This window comes from Mizuhopecten yessoensis, unplaced genomic scaffold (genome assembly GCF_002113885.1).
Source record: "Mizuhopecten yessoensis strain PY_sf001 unplaced genomic scaffold, ASM211388v2 scaffold9399, whole genome shotgun sequence".
In the NCBI taxonomy this organism is placed as follows: Eukaryota; Metazoa; Mollusca; class Bivalvia; order Pectinida; family Pectinidae; genus Mizuhopecten; species Mizuhopecten yessoensis.
Window position 1 is genome coordinate 927,289 of NW_018408028.1, and position 15,900 is coordinate 943,188.

Sequence of the window (15,900 nt, forward strand, 5' to 3'; positions counted from 1 at the left end):
ACTAAAATAGAAAGTATGTGGAATACATAGTGAGAGACTGATATAACACAGACAATGGTCTAAGTATTGCTTCTCGTGCTAACGAAATCTTTAAAATCACTTTTTGTAAATTAAATTGAATAAAAAATGACTGTCAATAACTACTACTAATGCCTCCGAGTATGGAACAGTAACTTATAAATCAATACAAAATGCATTGGTGGATGACAGGTTTCCCTTTTATCACCACCTTATTTATCAGAATAGGTTTGTCTTGCAATACTTCAGAGTTGCTCTTGTCCGCAAAACATCTCTTCGCTCGGTGGCAGTCCCAAAGGCATGCAGTGTGTGTATATATACAATTCACAAACAATAATAAAAAGATATTCGATCGAAAAAAAATCATGAACGATAAGAGCCCGAGTTTCCTCTGGCCCCACACCAGACATCTATACATCTATATATGTCAAAATGTCGAAGTCTGGTGTTAGGGCCAGGGGAAACTCGTTCTAGATATGAGTGTGAATAAAAAAAAAAGGTTTCGTCCATCTTGTCTTTCCAGAATATTTCTAAAAGAGTTTTTTATCAATGACATCAGGTTCTTGGATTTAACACGTAGAGCTTCACCACAAAGTCACATGATTCATTTGGTTCCATTACAATATATTACAATGTACAATTGGATGGTTAAATACTACGTAAAGCTAAGAAGAGTCCCGTGTCTCGAGCCTGCATTGTCCCGATAGGCTATACATAAAAGGTAGGTGTGACCTAGATTGCGACATTAGTCAGAACACATACCGCTCTATATACAATACACAGAATGCAGGTCCGGCTTCGTTTATATTGTGAGCTTGAAAATATTTTTATGTCACAAACTTAACACAAAGTAATTCAAAACATTCTTGCATGAAATTCACGACTATTTACTTGGAGCAAGAAATGGGGATCAGAGTTAAGGCACAACTATAACAGCCTAGCTATAAGTGATGTTTTTCTTATAGATTTAACGCGATACTTCACATAGGAGAAGAACTATACTTTGAGCGAGACTTGTTGAAACTCTGTCATATGTCGTGGGTAACTGAATGTACTGCAGAAGTATGTCAGTCCGTGGGTAGTGTAGGGGTTTAAAATAGAAGTCTACCTCACGTCTCTTACATTTAGTGTCGGGTATACTGTTTAGGTATTTTATAAAGTCCTTGATGTTTTTAAACACTTTTTGGGCCTCCACGTTTCGTGGAATCTTATCACAAAACTGAAGTATAAAAATGTACAGACAACTTTTTGTAATCTTTGAAACTATTCACATAAGGTAAAATGTACTTGGACGTGCAAAAGAACACGAATCTTAATTTCGAACGTACGTTAATCATGTAGGCGTCTGTGAAAGTTATCGTCTCCAGTAAGGACATTTATTAAGTTGTCCGGTGACGAAATATATTTTCCGGACGTTGCAGATAGCACGTATATATATATTGTACACACTTTCCGGACGTTGCAGATATAACACGTATGTATATTGTACACATGAATACGGATTAGAAATAGATGTGTATTTCGTGCAATAAAAGAGTATTATATTTTGCTTTTTCTTTTTCTTTTTCTATATATACTTGGTTTAACCTTTTAACGTACTTACAAAAAAATGAATTTCTGCAAAACACAACTTGTGCCTTTTACAATAAGGGTGGTTGTGTTGAGGGCAAGGAACGAGAAAATACAATAAGGAATTGGAGGAGGGCAATGCACAGGCAATTCAATAAAATACGGTACAAAAAAGGCTGAGGGCAAGGCACAGGACAATTCAGTAAAATACGGTACATAAAAGGCTGAGGGCAAGACACAGGGCAGTTCAGTAAAATATGGTACAAAAAAGGCTGAGGGCAAGGCACAGGGTAATTCAGTAAAATACGGTACAAAAAGGCTGAACAAAAAAGGCTGAGGGCAAGGCACAGGACAATTCAGTAAAATGCTGAGGGCAAGACACATGGTAATTCAGTAAAATATGGTACAAAAAAGGCTGAGGGCAAGGCACAGGGTAATTCAGTAAAATACGGTACAAAAAGGCTGAGGGCAAGGCACAGGGCAATTCAGTAAAATACGGTACAAAAAAGGCTGAGGGCAAGGCACAGGACAATTCAGTAAAATACGGTACAGAAAAGGCTGAGGGCAAGACACAGGGCAATTCAGTAAAATACGGTACAAAAAAGGCTGAGAGCAAGGCACAGGACAATTCAGTAAAATATGGTACAAAAAAAAAGCTGAGGGCAAGGCACAGGACAATTCAGTAAAATACGGTACAGAAAAGGCTGAGGGCAAGGCACATGGCAATTCAGTAAAATACAGTACAAAAAAAGGCTGAGGGCAAGACACATGGTAATTCAGTAAAATACAGTACAGAAAAGGCTGAGGGCAAGACACAGGACAATTCAGTAAAATACAGTACAGAAAAGGCTGAGGGCAAGACACATGGCAATTCAGTAAAATACGGTACAAAAAAGGCTGAGGGCGAGGCACAGGACAATTCAGTAAAATATGGTACAAAAAAAGCTGAGGGCAAGGCACAGGGCAATTCAGTAAAATACGGTACAAAAAAAGGCTGAGGGCAAGACACAGGCAAATTCAGTAAAATACAGTACAAAAAAGGCTGAGAGCAGCACGGGAAGATACTGTTAAAAATAAGCTAAGGTTGACTTTAAAATGATTCCAATAGTAATGATTTAGCTTCACGTGGGGGTCAAACTATCATTTTACGTATGACTGAGGCGAGGGCCCAGACTTAGCGTATACGGTTACCTTGGTTACGGAGATTTCATTTCCTCATTTATTCTGGAATATACGTCTGCCATTAGTTTGTTATCATTGAACGATTAAATAAGATTAACGTGGAGAACGCTATCGAAAATGAGGAAATGTAAATCCAATATGTTTATGGAATTTATTATTATACAGATCGGGCTTGTTTGCGTGTCAACGCAGTCCATCTTACGAAATTACTAAGGCCAAAACCAAAACATGTGTTTCAGGTAACATGCCAGAAAAAATTGGGCAAGTCGGTAGGTAAATAATTTTCTTTCAATTTTTTTTTTCATTTTCATGGATCAATATTATCGATTTTATATCAAATTTTATAATGCATATTTGTCAGGTTAAGCTGTAAAGACATTGGGTCAGGCTCCCAAAAGCCAGAACAGGAAGAACGTGTGTTTAAATGAGTGATTGTAAGCTTTGCCTGGCTGATGAATTAATCTTGGATACAAGTAAGTGTTAAAATGATCTAAGGTCGGCAGGAAAATGTAGGGTAGGTTGGGAACCTGAAACGTGTATAGTTTTTTTCGCCCAGTTGCCCAATACAAACCCGTTCGACATTGGTAAATTTTTAGATAGGTATTTATCATTAAATTAGTGCTACGTCTGCAAATAATCGATTGCAACAAACGTATTTGGACATTTACGCTTGGGGAAACGATATTACAAAGAACTTTATTTTGATGGTCATAAATAATATTCCGGTAATAATTACATTAATGGCCTATTACTGGGCGTTAGATAAGGTTATCTTTGTATATTGTGTTCTACTAAAAATAGCTACACATAGATCACTATTTACAAATAACTTCACATGTAAGATGTCACGTATCCAGTTTTAAGATACAATCCTGTTCTCTGTCTGAAAAGGCGTAGTAGAAGTAATGAGCATGGTTGACTATAATATATATGATTAATTGAATACAAGTGCACGTTTTCGGAAAAAATATATTTGGTGTTTTTTTTAACAACATCTTTCCAGCGAAAGAATGACTGTTAAAGTGAGATTATAAATAGTCTATTTATACATGTTTTCCGTTACATAAACATGACATTATGAAACAATCACAACGTGAAACCCGGCGGAATAGTTGTTATAAACATTTAAAACATCGCTCGCAACTGACAAATGATTTAACTTCACCCCAGCTGACTTACGTCATTAACTTCGAGACTTTCGCCAGAATTATATTCTAATGAAAACAATAATAATACGACAGCGTGTAACAATGTAAACTATATGACCGGGTTTGGAAATATTCGATTAACTATGCATACATGTATTTTGTATATATTAAGAGTACAGTTCATGTAATCAGAGATATATAAAGCCATGCAGTATATACGTCGTCTCTGATGCTATAACGCTATAAATAATCATTTTCTGTGCGAGTCCCATAGGATAAATATTTTTTTTGAAAAATATTGAATTTTTATAGAAACAATGCTGAAAAATCCACAGATTATTGTATTTATCATGTTTAAGTCAGATATAATATTTCAGTTAGGCTTATTATATAAAGTCTAATTAAAAAATATAGAATTTATTCTTCCCGCTAACGATAATTTGGTTTGTGGTGTAAACATTATTATTCAAAGTAAGATGAAGACATGAATGTATAAGTTGCTAACAGGCAGTAAACAGCTATCTTAGCCAAGTTACATCCTGTGTTTTCGCAACATGAGGAAACATACGGTTCATGAACCAAGACCTTGTGACGTGGCTAAACGTCACGATTACAGGTCAAATATGTGAACACCCTTTATCCATATATAGGCATGTGAGTAGAGTTTCCCAAGGAATCCCCTTGTCGTCATAATACTTATCAACCAATAAAAAGACATTATTACAAGCTATATTCAAATCAAGGCAAGGTGCCCGAGGAGTTCCGATAGAGAATTTTCCCTCAATGACGAACAACGCATGTCGGATGTAGAAAAGTAGTCCTTCTACGCACATGGTGTGTTTGAATGCATTATTATAAAGTTAAGCTGTTTAAAGTTATAAATGGGTGAATATTATAGAACCATTATTTAATATAAAGTATATGTCTTTATTGCATAGCTAAATTATGAGATAGTTTTTCGTCGCAAATTACGCGGATTAATATATCGTATTATATGCTTGCAATACACGTTGCCAATAAGCACAATGGCGACTTCAGCTAGTGGATACCTTGAAGGATATTGAGGGGAGGGTTGGTACGATTGTGCCCTTCCCAAGGAGCTAAAGAGAGTGTGCTGGATACCGGAAAGTGAAGAAGAACACGAAGAAAAAGATTGATCAATATCCGAAATTGTAAGGTAACAGAAAACAAGATTTTAACAAACAACGTAATAGCCGGTAGGTGAACCCAGCTCGTTGAGTAATCATTATTCGAGCTACGCATTTCGTCATCTGTTGTAACACGTTGACGGGACACATCGCAATAAATGCTCAAATTAACACACGTTGAGCAAGAGCACACTCTCTAAGGGAAATAAGATAGAAGATTATTGACAAAGGACTATGATTTCGATTTGTGATTTGGAATGACCGCACGTGCGAAAACAGGACTACGTCAACTGCCATACTGTCTGTGATATTGATGTTTTCATAATTTAACGTCATTTTATTGAACATTCCGTTTTAATCGGCGTTCATGTCTAGATTTGTGTATCATTTCAACGTGGACAAAGAACCAGCTTTCACGCATACGGCATTTTGAATCATCCCGTTGGCCACATCAGTTTTGCTTTGTCCATTGTGATCCGGAAGAGCCCACCTTCAGCCTGACTCACCAAAAACAAAGAGGCAGTCGTTCATAGGCATTGTTTTCAAGTGAAAATATTATCGAGTGAAGGGTACATAGTTTGTATCGCTTTAGGAAACACTAGGAGGTTCTGTCACATCCTTTCGTGAGAGAACGGAGTATATATGAGCCTTACAGGAAGCCGGCCCAGACTTTGTATACCGAGTCATGGGCCACGAAAGAAAGACTATTATGACGCTACCTCCAACCTAGGAGTACAAGGGGCTCTTAGTCCAGACCTTCAGCCCTCCCAACCCCTCTTTCCAGAGAAATACGAACAATCCAATGTTTCTAAAATTGGGAAATATTTATTATTGGACCAAATTGAAGGGGACACTTATAAAGCTGTGAATTGGCAAACCAAGGATGAATATGTTTGCAAGGTTGGTATTTGATTTGTGGTGATTTAGTTATTAGTAATATGTTTCCACTGTTGGTATGTGTTGTGTGAAAGTATGCATGTGTGTTTTAGTTTATTACACCAAATATCAAAATTTCATTTAGTTTTCAGGACTGGGCGAGTTGAAACAGCACTAATCAAACGCTGTTACATCATCTCGAGTAATCATTTCCTAGCCTTATGGTCACCCCATGTGGATTGGGTGCCAATTTAGGGTGATTAGATTGTGTATGTGTCACGACCCTGGAGTTACTACACTCACACATGCTTAGTACCCTGGGGTTTAAGGATGTGTGCTCACAGAATGATCTAATCGCTGGACCGGTATGGTAGAGGTTGGAGAGTTCATTACCAGCTGTTCTGCCAAGAATATTGTACATCATGACAAGATCATCAAGGGAATGTGTGTGTAGTTTATAAATAGGTTGTAGCTGATTCATATAGTAAATATAGTACAAGTTCCTGCTACTAGCAGCATTTTGCAGGGCTTCCTGAACAAATTTATAGCAGATTTTTTTAATGCCTCTGCTGTGTATTGTGTTCAAACCAATCTTTCTGATACTCCCTTTCATTAGGCTTTGTTTCTGAGTTTACATTTCATTTATAAAAAAAACTTAATTTATTTGCATATTAAAGTACCATATTTTCTGTACATGCTCTTTAAGAAACACACTATTTTAAAACAATTAGTGTAGAACGTTGTACCCCCTGACAGAACTAGTACTACTTTAATAAATTTTAGGTCTTGCAACACATTTTATTTTTAACATTTAGTATAAAACTGATGTATTTTTGTGAAGTTTTAAATGCAACTACCCCATCCTCCTCAGAATAAGTTGGATCTGTTTTCCGCAGGCCTTTGTCTGCAGGAGAGACCAGGTGCCTTGCATTTCCTGGTCTGGCTAATGATCAAGCCCACAAAACAATAGGCATTGTCTCGGCCTGGTGTACATGTGATCAGCCCCCACATGTGTGGCAATACACTGTGTGGTCACAATTCTATCTTACTTCTGCAGCCTTTATATGTATATATACATACATATTATGCATCAGCATGATTCACCGACATCCTATAGGGGGCAGGTGTGTACCATTGATTACAGGTACACACAGGTATCGGCTGGTTATATACCTGGCCGCCATATGAGTCATCACTCAGAAGGTCTCCACATCAGGGCTTTGTTCACTTTGGCGGGGGTGCATATTATTGTTCATAGAAAGGCATTTTGTGCACAAATTAGAATTCTGATTTTATAAAATATTTCTCTGGGTTTAGTTTATCATTGCGGCTGCAATGGAAGCCCAAAAATTAAGTATCTGGTTTCAAAATTTAGTGTCGGGACCTACATTTATTGAAGCTAATAAAATTCCTGGTCCTCAACCATTTAATCATGGCAGCTCAGGCTTTATGTACACAGGCTTGAGTGAGACATGGGAAGTATCTGTCAGTCTTATCAACTTCCTGGTAGTGGCAGGTACACACGAAGACAACAAATTATACCTAGATAAAGTGCTTATTGATTGGCAATACACAACCCACTGCTATCTTACCTGGGGTCTATATCATGCAACTGTACAGTTTTCAGTTGACAAGGAAGTAAGGTACTGTAGTTCGTTAAAGGGTATGGTGACCCAATTACTAGGTAGTTGGTAATGTAGGTCATAGTTTTGTTTTATTGAGGAAGTACATGTGAAGGATATCTATATATAGAATAATTGTTTTGAACAAGATTCAACCTGTCAAAGAATATAGATGCAGGAAATAGTTCTTGGAAAATAATATGATTTGGAGCTCGAGTGTTCGGACAATGAAATATTCAGAGATGCTTTTTGTTGGAAAAGGAGTGCCAAGCTGGTTACAAGGAATGGTTAGACTTAGAGGTTGTCTAAGGCTAGGAGTGGCTGATAGATCTGTATACATTGTCCTGCGGGATTCCATCATTCCTGGTGGCATCATGTTAGGAGTGCCACTCCGGTATTGACCTGATAATGGTAGCCTGTGAAGTTGTGCCGCGAGCCCTGTTGTACATTATTACAGATGGTTCCATCTACTCCTGTGAATGAAAACTGGGGAATTGATTTTTCCTACTCCCGCCATATCCCCTACCACAGTTTTTCTCTCATTGAGGAGTTGAGTCCTTTGTGCAGAAAACTCCCAGTGTCGGAATTTATGCCAACAGGCAGGAACACCACTGGTTGGTGAATGAGGGCGTAAAATCAAATGGTATAATGTTGACGGGGTCGAGGCAATCCTAGTTCTATACACCAGCATGTTTATAAATAGAATTTGGTACAGCTGTCTCAGGTAGAATATTGATGATTGTAATCACATGATCATCTTTGTTATCTTTCTTTGGTGTTGGTTGACAGCATTCTGCCAAAGTTACGACTTGTACCATGATAAATAAATGGTTTGGTGAACTGATGAGGTTGCAAGAGTATACTCCCACCATTCATGACTCATTGCAAACATAAATTTGAATATTAGATGCAGAATTTGTTGAAATATTTGGATAGAAATGGCCAAATATGAATACATTAGAACATAAATATTAGCTTTAGACTAGAGCATCTTCCATGCATGCTAAGGTTGTAGATAAAACAACACTATTAATGTACCATACTTGTTGTCAGAACATAACTCGTCTTGTTATATTTAGACACAGTCACTGTGAAAGATTATATAACCAAAACAGTGGTGTGAATAAATAGTCCCACTTCAAGTGTAACAAGTGTATGTATGGAAATAATAACATCAAGAAGCATGGGAATCAATTTTTTCCTACTTTGCAGCTGATGTTGCTGTGACGTTAATTTGTGTTGTTTGTCCTTGTAGATTTTCCAGATCAATCGATACAGAGAAGAGCTGGAAACCTACTGGCAGGTGGATTGTCATCCAAACATCAGCAGTATCAGCGAGATAACGCTCGGCGAGACTAAAGCATATGTGTTTTTTGAGCGCAATTATGGCGATCTACACTCGTATGTGCGTCAGAAGAAGCGCCTGAAGGAAGAGGAGGCCAGTCGACTGTTTGAACAGATCTCGGATGCAGTGTATCACTGTCATGAAAACGGCATTGTCCTGCGAGACCTGAAGCTTCGCAAATTTGTCTTCAAAAACCCAGAAAGGTACAAATGAGTTTTGAATTATTAAATTGTTCATATTGAATACATTTTTAATAAAAAAAAAACCGCAAACACCCTACAGGAATAGAGGAATTAAATGAAGCTAGTGCTGCTACACCGTCACAACACTTTTACAAATTTTGATGGTTGATAGTATCAATGTCTTCATATCTCCTAAAGCGATAGTTTTATAAATGGTACTGTGCAGACGTAAAGTTTAACTGTATCTTTCGCACAAGGAGCACAAACAGTCAAATTTTAAGTGTCTTCTAATTTCGTTCGGGATGCAGGTTTTTAAAAGAGACCAGCTCTTACACTGATGCTCTAAAATTCTAATACACGTGACACGTCATAATACAAGGCAAGCTAAGACTTAAAGGGAGTTACCTAAGATAAACATGGATATAATCTGTTTTCAACAGTCAGACCTAGGACTAGGTAGTATGGACTGTTATCACTGGCCTATTTTACCGTCGGTTCTGGGTGTGGCTCATTTCAGCACATGCTGATCAGCAGATAGGACAATGTGTTGAGCCTGAGGGCTGGTTATATTTATCTCACTTTTACATGTGTGCATCCCTATAAATTTATCATCATCATTACATTAATTTCACATTCCAAATCTTGCCTACAGAAGTCGTAACTGTATTATGTTCCACCCAGCTCCACCCAGTCGAAGGCAATGAAATTGCCGGTCCATTGCAAAAATTTAGGTAGCTCCACCCAAACGTTTGTAGTTAAATGTACAACGCCCATGTTACTTGTCTCTTATTTACTTTGCTAGGAGCTAAAGAGACCACACCCATCCGGCAATGAACCTTAACCCTGTATGCAGGCACAAGCTTGTAGCAGGAATGTATAATATTACTGGCCATTCAGTTGTTAAACTTATCTCGCACTTTCCATAATCACTTATCACTACCCTATGGCGTTAAGTATTTTGACGTTAAACTTCAATAGTTCTAGTAGAGCTGTGTACATTGTAAGGTGCCTAGGCTTTTTGCCGACTGACTAGAATCTATTTTAAGACTTGTTTACCGCAGAATGTACCTGTGGCCCAGATAGCATGAATCAGTCAGGCGAACAAAAACACTGGCTGCTTGCGTCAGCGATACGCTTCCCTACGTCACAGGGCCATTAGGATATACGATGGACATAAAATATACATACGAAAACAGTCTGTTTATACGTATAAATGTCTACCGGTACATAGCACAGTAATGCCACTTGGATTTTAATGATTTTTGAAAGTGAGACCTAAAAATCTTTGAAAATGAGTCCTAGGTGCACCGTTATGTTCTGCCTTGTGATTTGCCTGGGCTGAAGGGAGGGTTTTACTATCAACAGTTGATTTCATGAATTTATTTGTTCAGGCTGAGGAATATGGAGATACAATTTATTTTTCCAAATATCTGGTAACTACTTTATGTGAAATTCAGGAGATCTGAATAAAAATTGTCAAGTAATTCTATTGGGAAGATTGTGCAATGCTCCACTTTATACAGTATATGATTACAATACAATCAATGATACAAATGCCTAGCTTACACTTCACATATTGACTAGTGGATTTCTGGTCACTACAGGGAGCTGGTGGGAGGAAGTGATTACAACAGGAAATGATAATAAACTTGGTCTGGGCTGTAAGGTTAGAGGTTAAAACTATAGCTAATGTATACATAATTGCTTGGGGCGTTGTCTTAATTAGTCTGTACAGGCAGAATGACAAGTGACACGCCACAGCACTGTCCCAGATTTCAAATAAGTTTATCAATCCTTTGTTTAAAAATGCGAAGGGAAATGTAGAAGATCAATCATCCAGCGTTGTAAATGGGCGTGACCCGTACAGTATGTAAGGCACGTCTAGCGTGTGATAACGTTTAGTGATGTGGGGTGCACCTTGTTAGCTAATTTACAAGTCACGATGTTACTACCTTGACACATGTGTACAGGTGGATCACAGGTATGGTGTGTGTTAATTTACAGGTACTAAGTACAGCTATTTCCCCCAAGGGGACACGCCCATAGATAGAGATCTGAGATACAAAGGTCATACAGTTATAGTATCTTGTCATGTGTCATTTGTATAACCAGGGCATTGCATTAGTGCCAGTGCAAGTGTCACCGACAGGGGAACCAGTTCTGTGTAACAGCACTGCTTCATGTGGACTTGTTTACATACAAATTTTAAATTAAACATAATGCCAGATAATTACATATTGATCATGATGCATGCAGCATTACTGAATTAAAAGCTGTTATTATAACTTATTACAATGTTGTCCTAAATATATAAAATCAGTTTTATAATAACTTCGTACTTAACAATATAATTAGCGGTACACTGGGTAAGTCTCACTGCCAGTGAACTTACACAATCCATGTACTTAATACATTACACAAATCTGTGAAATCTACATTATTTCTGTAGTTTGTGAAATCTACATGTAACTTTCATTTGTTTGTGAAATCTACATTATTTCTGTAGTTTGTGAAATCTACATGTAACTTTCATTTGTTTGTGAAATCTACATGTAACTTTCATTTATTTGTGAAATCTACATGTAACTTTCATTTATTTGTGAAATCTACATGTAACTTTCATTTGTTTTGTGAAATCTACATGCAACTTTCATTTGTTAGTGAAATCTACATGTAACTTTCATTTGTTTGTGAAATCTACATGTAACTTTCATTTATTTCTGAAATCTACATGTAATTTTAATTTATTTGTGAAATCTACATGTAACTTTTATTTGTTTGTGAAATTAACATGTAACTTTCATTTGTTTGTGAAATCTACATAACATGTTTGTGAAATCTACATAACATTATAGTTGCTCTGGCTATTAGTATTATGTTGGAAAGTGTATACATTTATGTTTTAACATTACAGAATATACAACATAGAAATCATGAGGGCATCACAAATTAATAGCAATGCATTTTTCTGTTCAATTTAAATTATGATAAATTATTTCAAATTTTTGTTATTTTGTATCTTCCAGGACTCAGTTGCGATTGGATGGTCTAGAGGATGCTTGTGTGTTGGAAGATGAGGCTGATGACCGATTGGCAGACAAACATGGCTGTCCAGCATATGTAAGCCCGGAGATCCTACATACCAGTGATACCTACTCTGGTCGGTCTGCAGATATCTGGAGCCTTGGTGTGATGCTGTACACCATGTTGGTGGGACGGTACCCATTCCACGACTCGGAGCCTAGTGCATTATTCGGGAAAATACGCCGTGGGCAGTTTACTGTACCCCAGATGTTATCATCAAAAGCAAAATGTCTGATAAAAAGTCTGCTGAGACGCGAACCAACAGAGCGACTTACGGCTGGGGAGGTTCTACAGCACCCCTGGGTACAAGGTACCCTTCCCATTGGATTCATGACCATCGTAGACCATAAAAATCTAGATCAGACGGTTCCTAGTGTCATCCTACATGAACCAGAGGACGATTTCTTCGTATGAGCTGGGGCAGTTTTCTGTAGATTTTTTTTACATGAAGTTGCCAAGTTTTATGACTGACTTTTAGAAAAATATATATAATTAACAGATAACAACTTGCAAGGAACAATGCATTGAATTGAATTACCATTTTGTGAGGAGAAAAATATAGGACATCCTGTATCGAGAAAAAACTTTAAAATTGCCAGCAATATGTGCAGAATCAGATAATGAATGGACCCAGAATCGCCCAAGGAAAACATTTATTTAAAGGAAAATTCAGCTTTACCAGGAGTACTGATAATAAAATTGATGCACAATTGTATCCATGTCTGCTGTGTAGACAATTGGATTCATACGTTGGAGTCCAAAAGTCTGGCATCAGACAGGGCACATCCAGAGACTCCAGTAACTTCCACCTGTTCTGCAGAATATACGGGTAAAATGTCATCAATTACAACAGCTGGGCAAACAGTTGTGTTTGGCGAAGTGTTTGACTTGTAAATTGGCGATTTTAATCTGCTGGTAAACGTTTTCTGATAGGGACACGACAACAAGTGTTGTGTAAACACTTTTTTATTTATAATAATCATATCACTAGTTGGTGAGGATACGAGTTGTTCAAGGCAGCTGCAATATCGGACAACATCTGTTGTTGGTGGGTTCTTCTCCGAGCTCATGGCCAGTCTAGTTTCATAAACAGGAGAAGTGACAATAACAAAAAAATTGTAAAAATTGTGACTTTAATAAAAAAAGAAAAAAAAGAAACAAAGAAACATAGTTTTTCTCTCTCCGTGAGATGTGCCAAGCACTATGTGTTAGTTGTGGTAGCGTGGAGCGTGTGTTTAGATGTGTGTTTAGACATGTGAAAGTTATCATACATGGACGGACGATATTTGTGTTTTTAATGGCAAATCACTACCATTGTTGTGTGTGTGTGGTGTTATATTTCAGAGTGAATAAGTGTTGTCTATATGGGTATATGTGTTTACAAGTGTCTATTAGATTCAGTTATAACTTATTTCATTTTATTGCAAACAATGCGAGCTATTATGGTATTTCTACCAGAAGGGACCGTTAGCTACATATTCCTATAAATATTTTAATGTTAGCAAGTGCTACACATGTACTAACATATTCATAGTTTGTTGTAACAGACTATTATATTGTTTACTTATAACAAAAGTTCTTGATTTTTACCATCATTTGAATTAATTTCTATATGAAATGAAACAAGCTGAAATTTGAGCTCAAGTAAGCAGATTGATTTGACTGACTAGGGGTTTAATGAGTGGCCTTTATATTTCTCTTGTTTCAACATTTCGTAAAAGATCATATGCTGGATTATAAATTTCTTATTTATTTCATGCGTTAATATTTTTGATATCCAAGTTTTGCGATATCCAAAATGGGCAGACTATTTATTTGAGTGTTACATTGAAACCCTGTACCTTGTGTTGTGACAGTGCCGTAATGCCATCCCCTGAAAGTTGTCTCCCCTTATTTTCCATCTCTTTGTCCTAGAAACCAGTATTAATCATCTGTATGAATGGAAGAAACGAGGTGACTGCAAACAAAGAAAACAAAGAAACGAGAGAGAACACCAGTTATATTTGGATATATATTGTCAGATTGTAAGATATTCTGTCTTTAATTTAAAACAGCCGATGGGTTTATAACCAGTGAAACGTTTGTTACTTATTTTCCATGGTATTTTACGTTGATAGAAAACACATGACCTCGCTTCATGTTAAAACATTTAGCAAGCGTTATGGTTTGTTTTCGAAATAAAACTTGAAAAACTGAAATCCTTGTGTTTGTTTTGATGTTGTTTTATTGTGAGAAGATACTACCGGCTTCTTTACCCTAGGGTAGGAATAATTGTAATAATGATATTTGTTAATTCAACTGTTGGTATTGTCCCAGAAACATGATATATTTTAGTCGGTTCAGCAGGTTAACTATGCATACTTGCCAACTCTCCCTATTTTGGAGGGAGACTCCCAATTTTGAACCCTAAAATTGTGCATTTGTAGCCCACCATCAGATGATGGTGAGCTATTCAAATCACCCTGCGTCCGTGGTCCAATATCCGTCCGTCGTCTGTCTTTAAACAATTCTTGTCATCAATATTTCTCGGGAAGTACTAGAGGGATCTTTCTTAAATTTTACATGCATGTTCCCCTTGGTCCTTAGTTTTGCAGGGCAACTTTTGAGACAACATTGCCGACAGGCAGCCATCTTGGATTTTGATAGTGAAGGTTTGTTATCACTATTTTTCAGAAAGTACTAGAGGGATCTTTCTCGAATTCATATATGTAGGTTCCCCTTGGTCCCTAGTTGTGCAGGTCAACTTTTGAGACTGATCAGATAAACAACATGGCCGATAGGCAGCCATCTTGAATTTTGACAGTGAAGGTTTGTTATGTCTATTTCTCAGGAAGTACAGAAGAGATCAATCTTAAATTACATATGTAGGTTCCCATTTGTCCCTAGTTGAGCATGATTAATTTTGAGACTGATCGGATGTAGGGAATTGCTGATAGGCCACCATCTTGGATGTGACATTAAAGGTTTGTTATCACTATTTCTCAGGAAGTATTTGAGGGATCTTTCTCAAATTTGATATGCAGGTTTTCCTTGGTCCCTCATTGTGCAGGTTAACTTTTGAGTGTATCTAGTGACGGATAATATGACAGTGTATCTAGAGACTGATAACATGACAGTGTATCTAGTGACTTCTGGTTGTAGTGACTGATAACATGACAGTGCATCTAGTGACGGATAGCATGACGGTGAATCTAGTGACTGATAACATGACAGTGTATCTAGTGACCTCTGGTTGTAGTGACTGATACCATGACAGTGTATTTAATGACTTATGGTTGTAGTGACTTATGACATGACAATGTATCTAGTGACGGATAACATGACAGTGTATCTAGTGACTGATAACATGACAGTGTATCTAGTGGCCTCTGGTTGTAGTGACTGATACCATGACAGTGTATTTAATGACTTATGGTTGGAGTGACTTATGACATGACAATGTATCTAGTGACGGATAACATGACAGTGTATCTAGTGACTGATAACATTACAGTGTATCTAGTGACTGATACCATGACAGTGTATTTAGTGACTGATAACATGACAGTGTATCTAGTGACCTCTGGTTGTAGTGACTGATAACATGAAAGTGTATCTAGTGACTGATAACATGACAGTGTATCTAGTGACCTCTGGTTGTAGTGACTGATACCATGACAGTGTATTTAATGACTTATGGTTGTAGTGACTTATGACATGACAAAGTATCTAGTGACGGATAACATG

General features: G+C 37.3%; 1 protein-coding gene across 1 annotated transcript; it reads left to right on the forward strand.

Moving 5' to 3' along the window:
- Positions 1-4,866: 4,866 nt before the first annotated feature.
- LOC110458000 (tribbles homolog 2-like) lies at positions 4,867-14,372 on the forward strand. The gene is made up of 3 exons (XM_021509520.1): positions 4,867-5,965; positions 8,819-9,111; positions 12,117-14,372. The coding sequence occupies exons 1-3, from the start codon at positions 5,708-5,710 to the stop codon at positions 12,586-12,588; spliced, it is 1,023 nt and encodes a 340-aa protein (XP_021365195.1). The 5' UTR covers positions 4,867-5,707; the 3' UTR covers positions 12,589-14,372.
- The last annotated feature ends 1,528 nt before the right edge of the window (positions 14,373-15,900 follow it).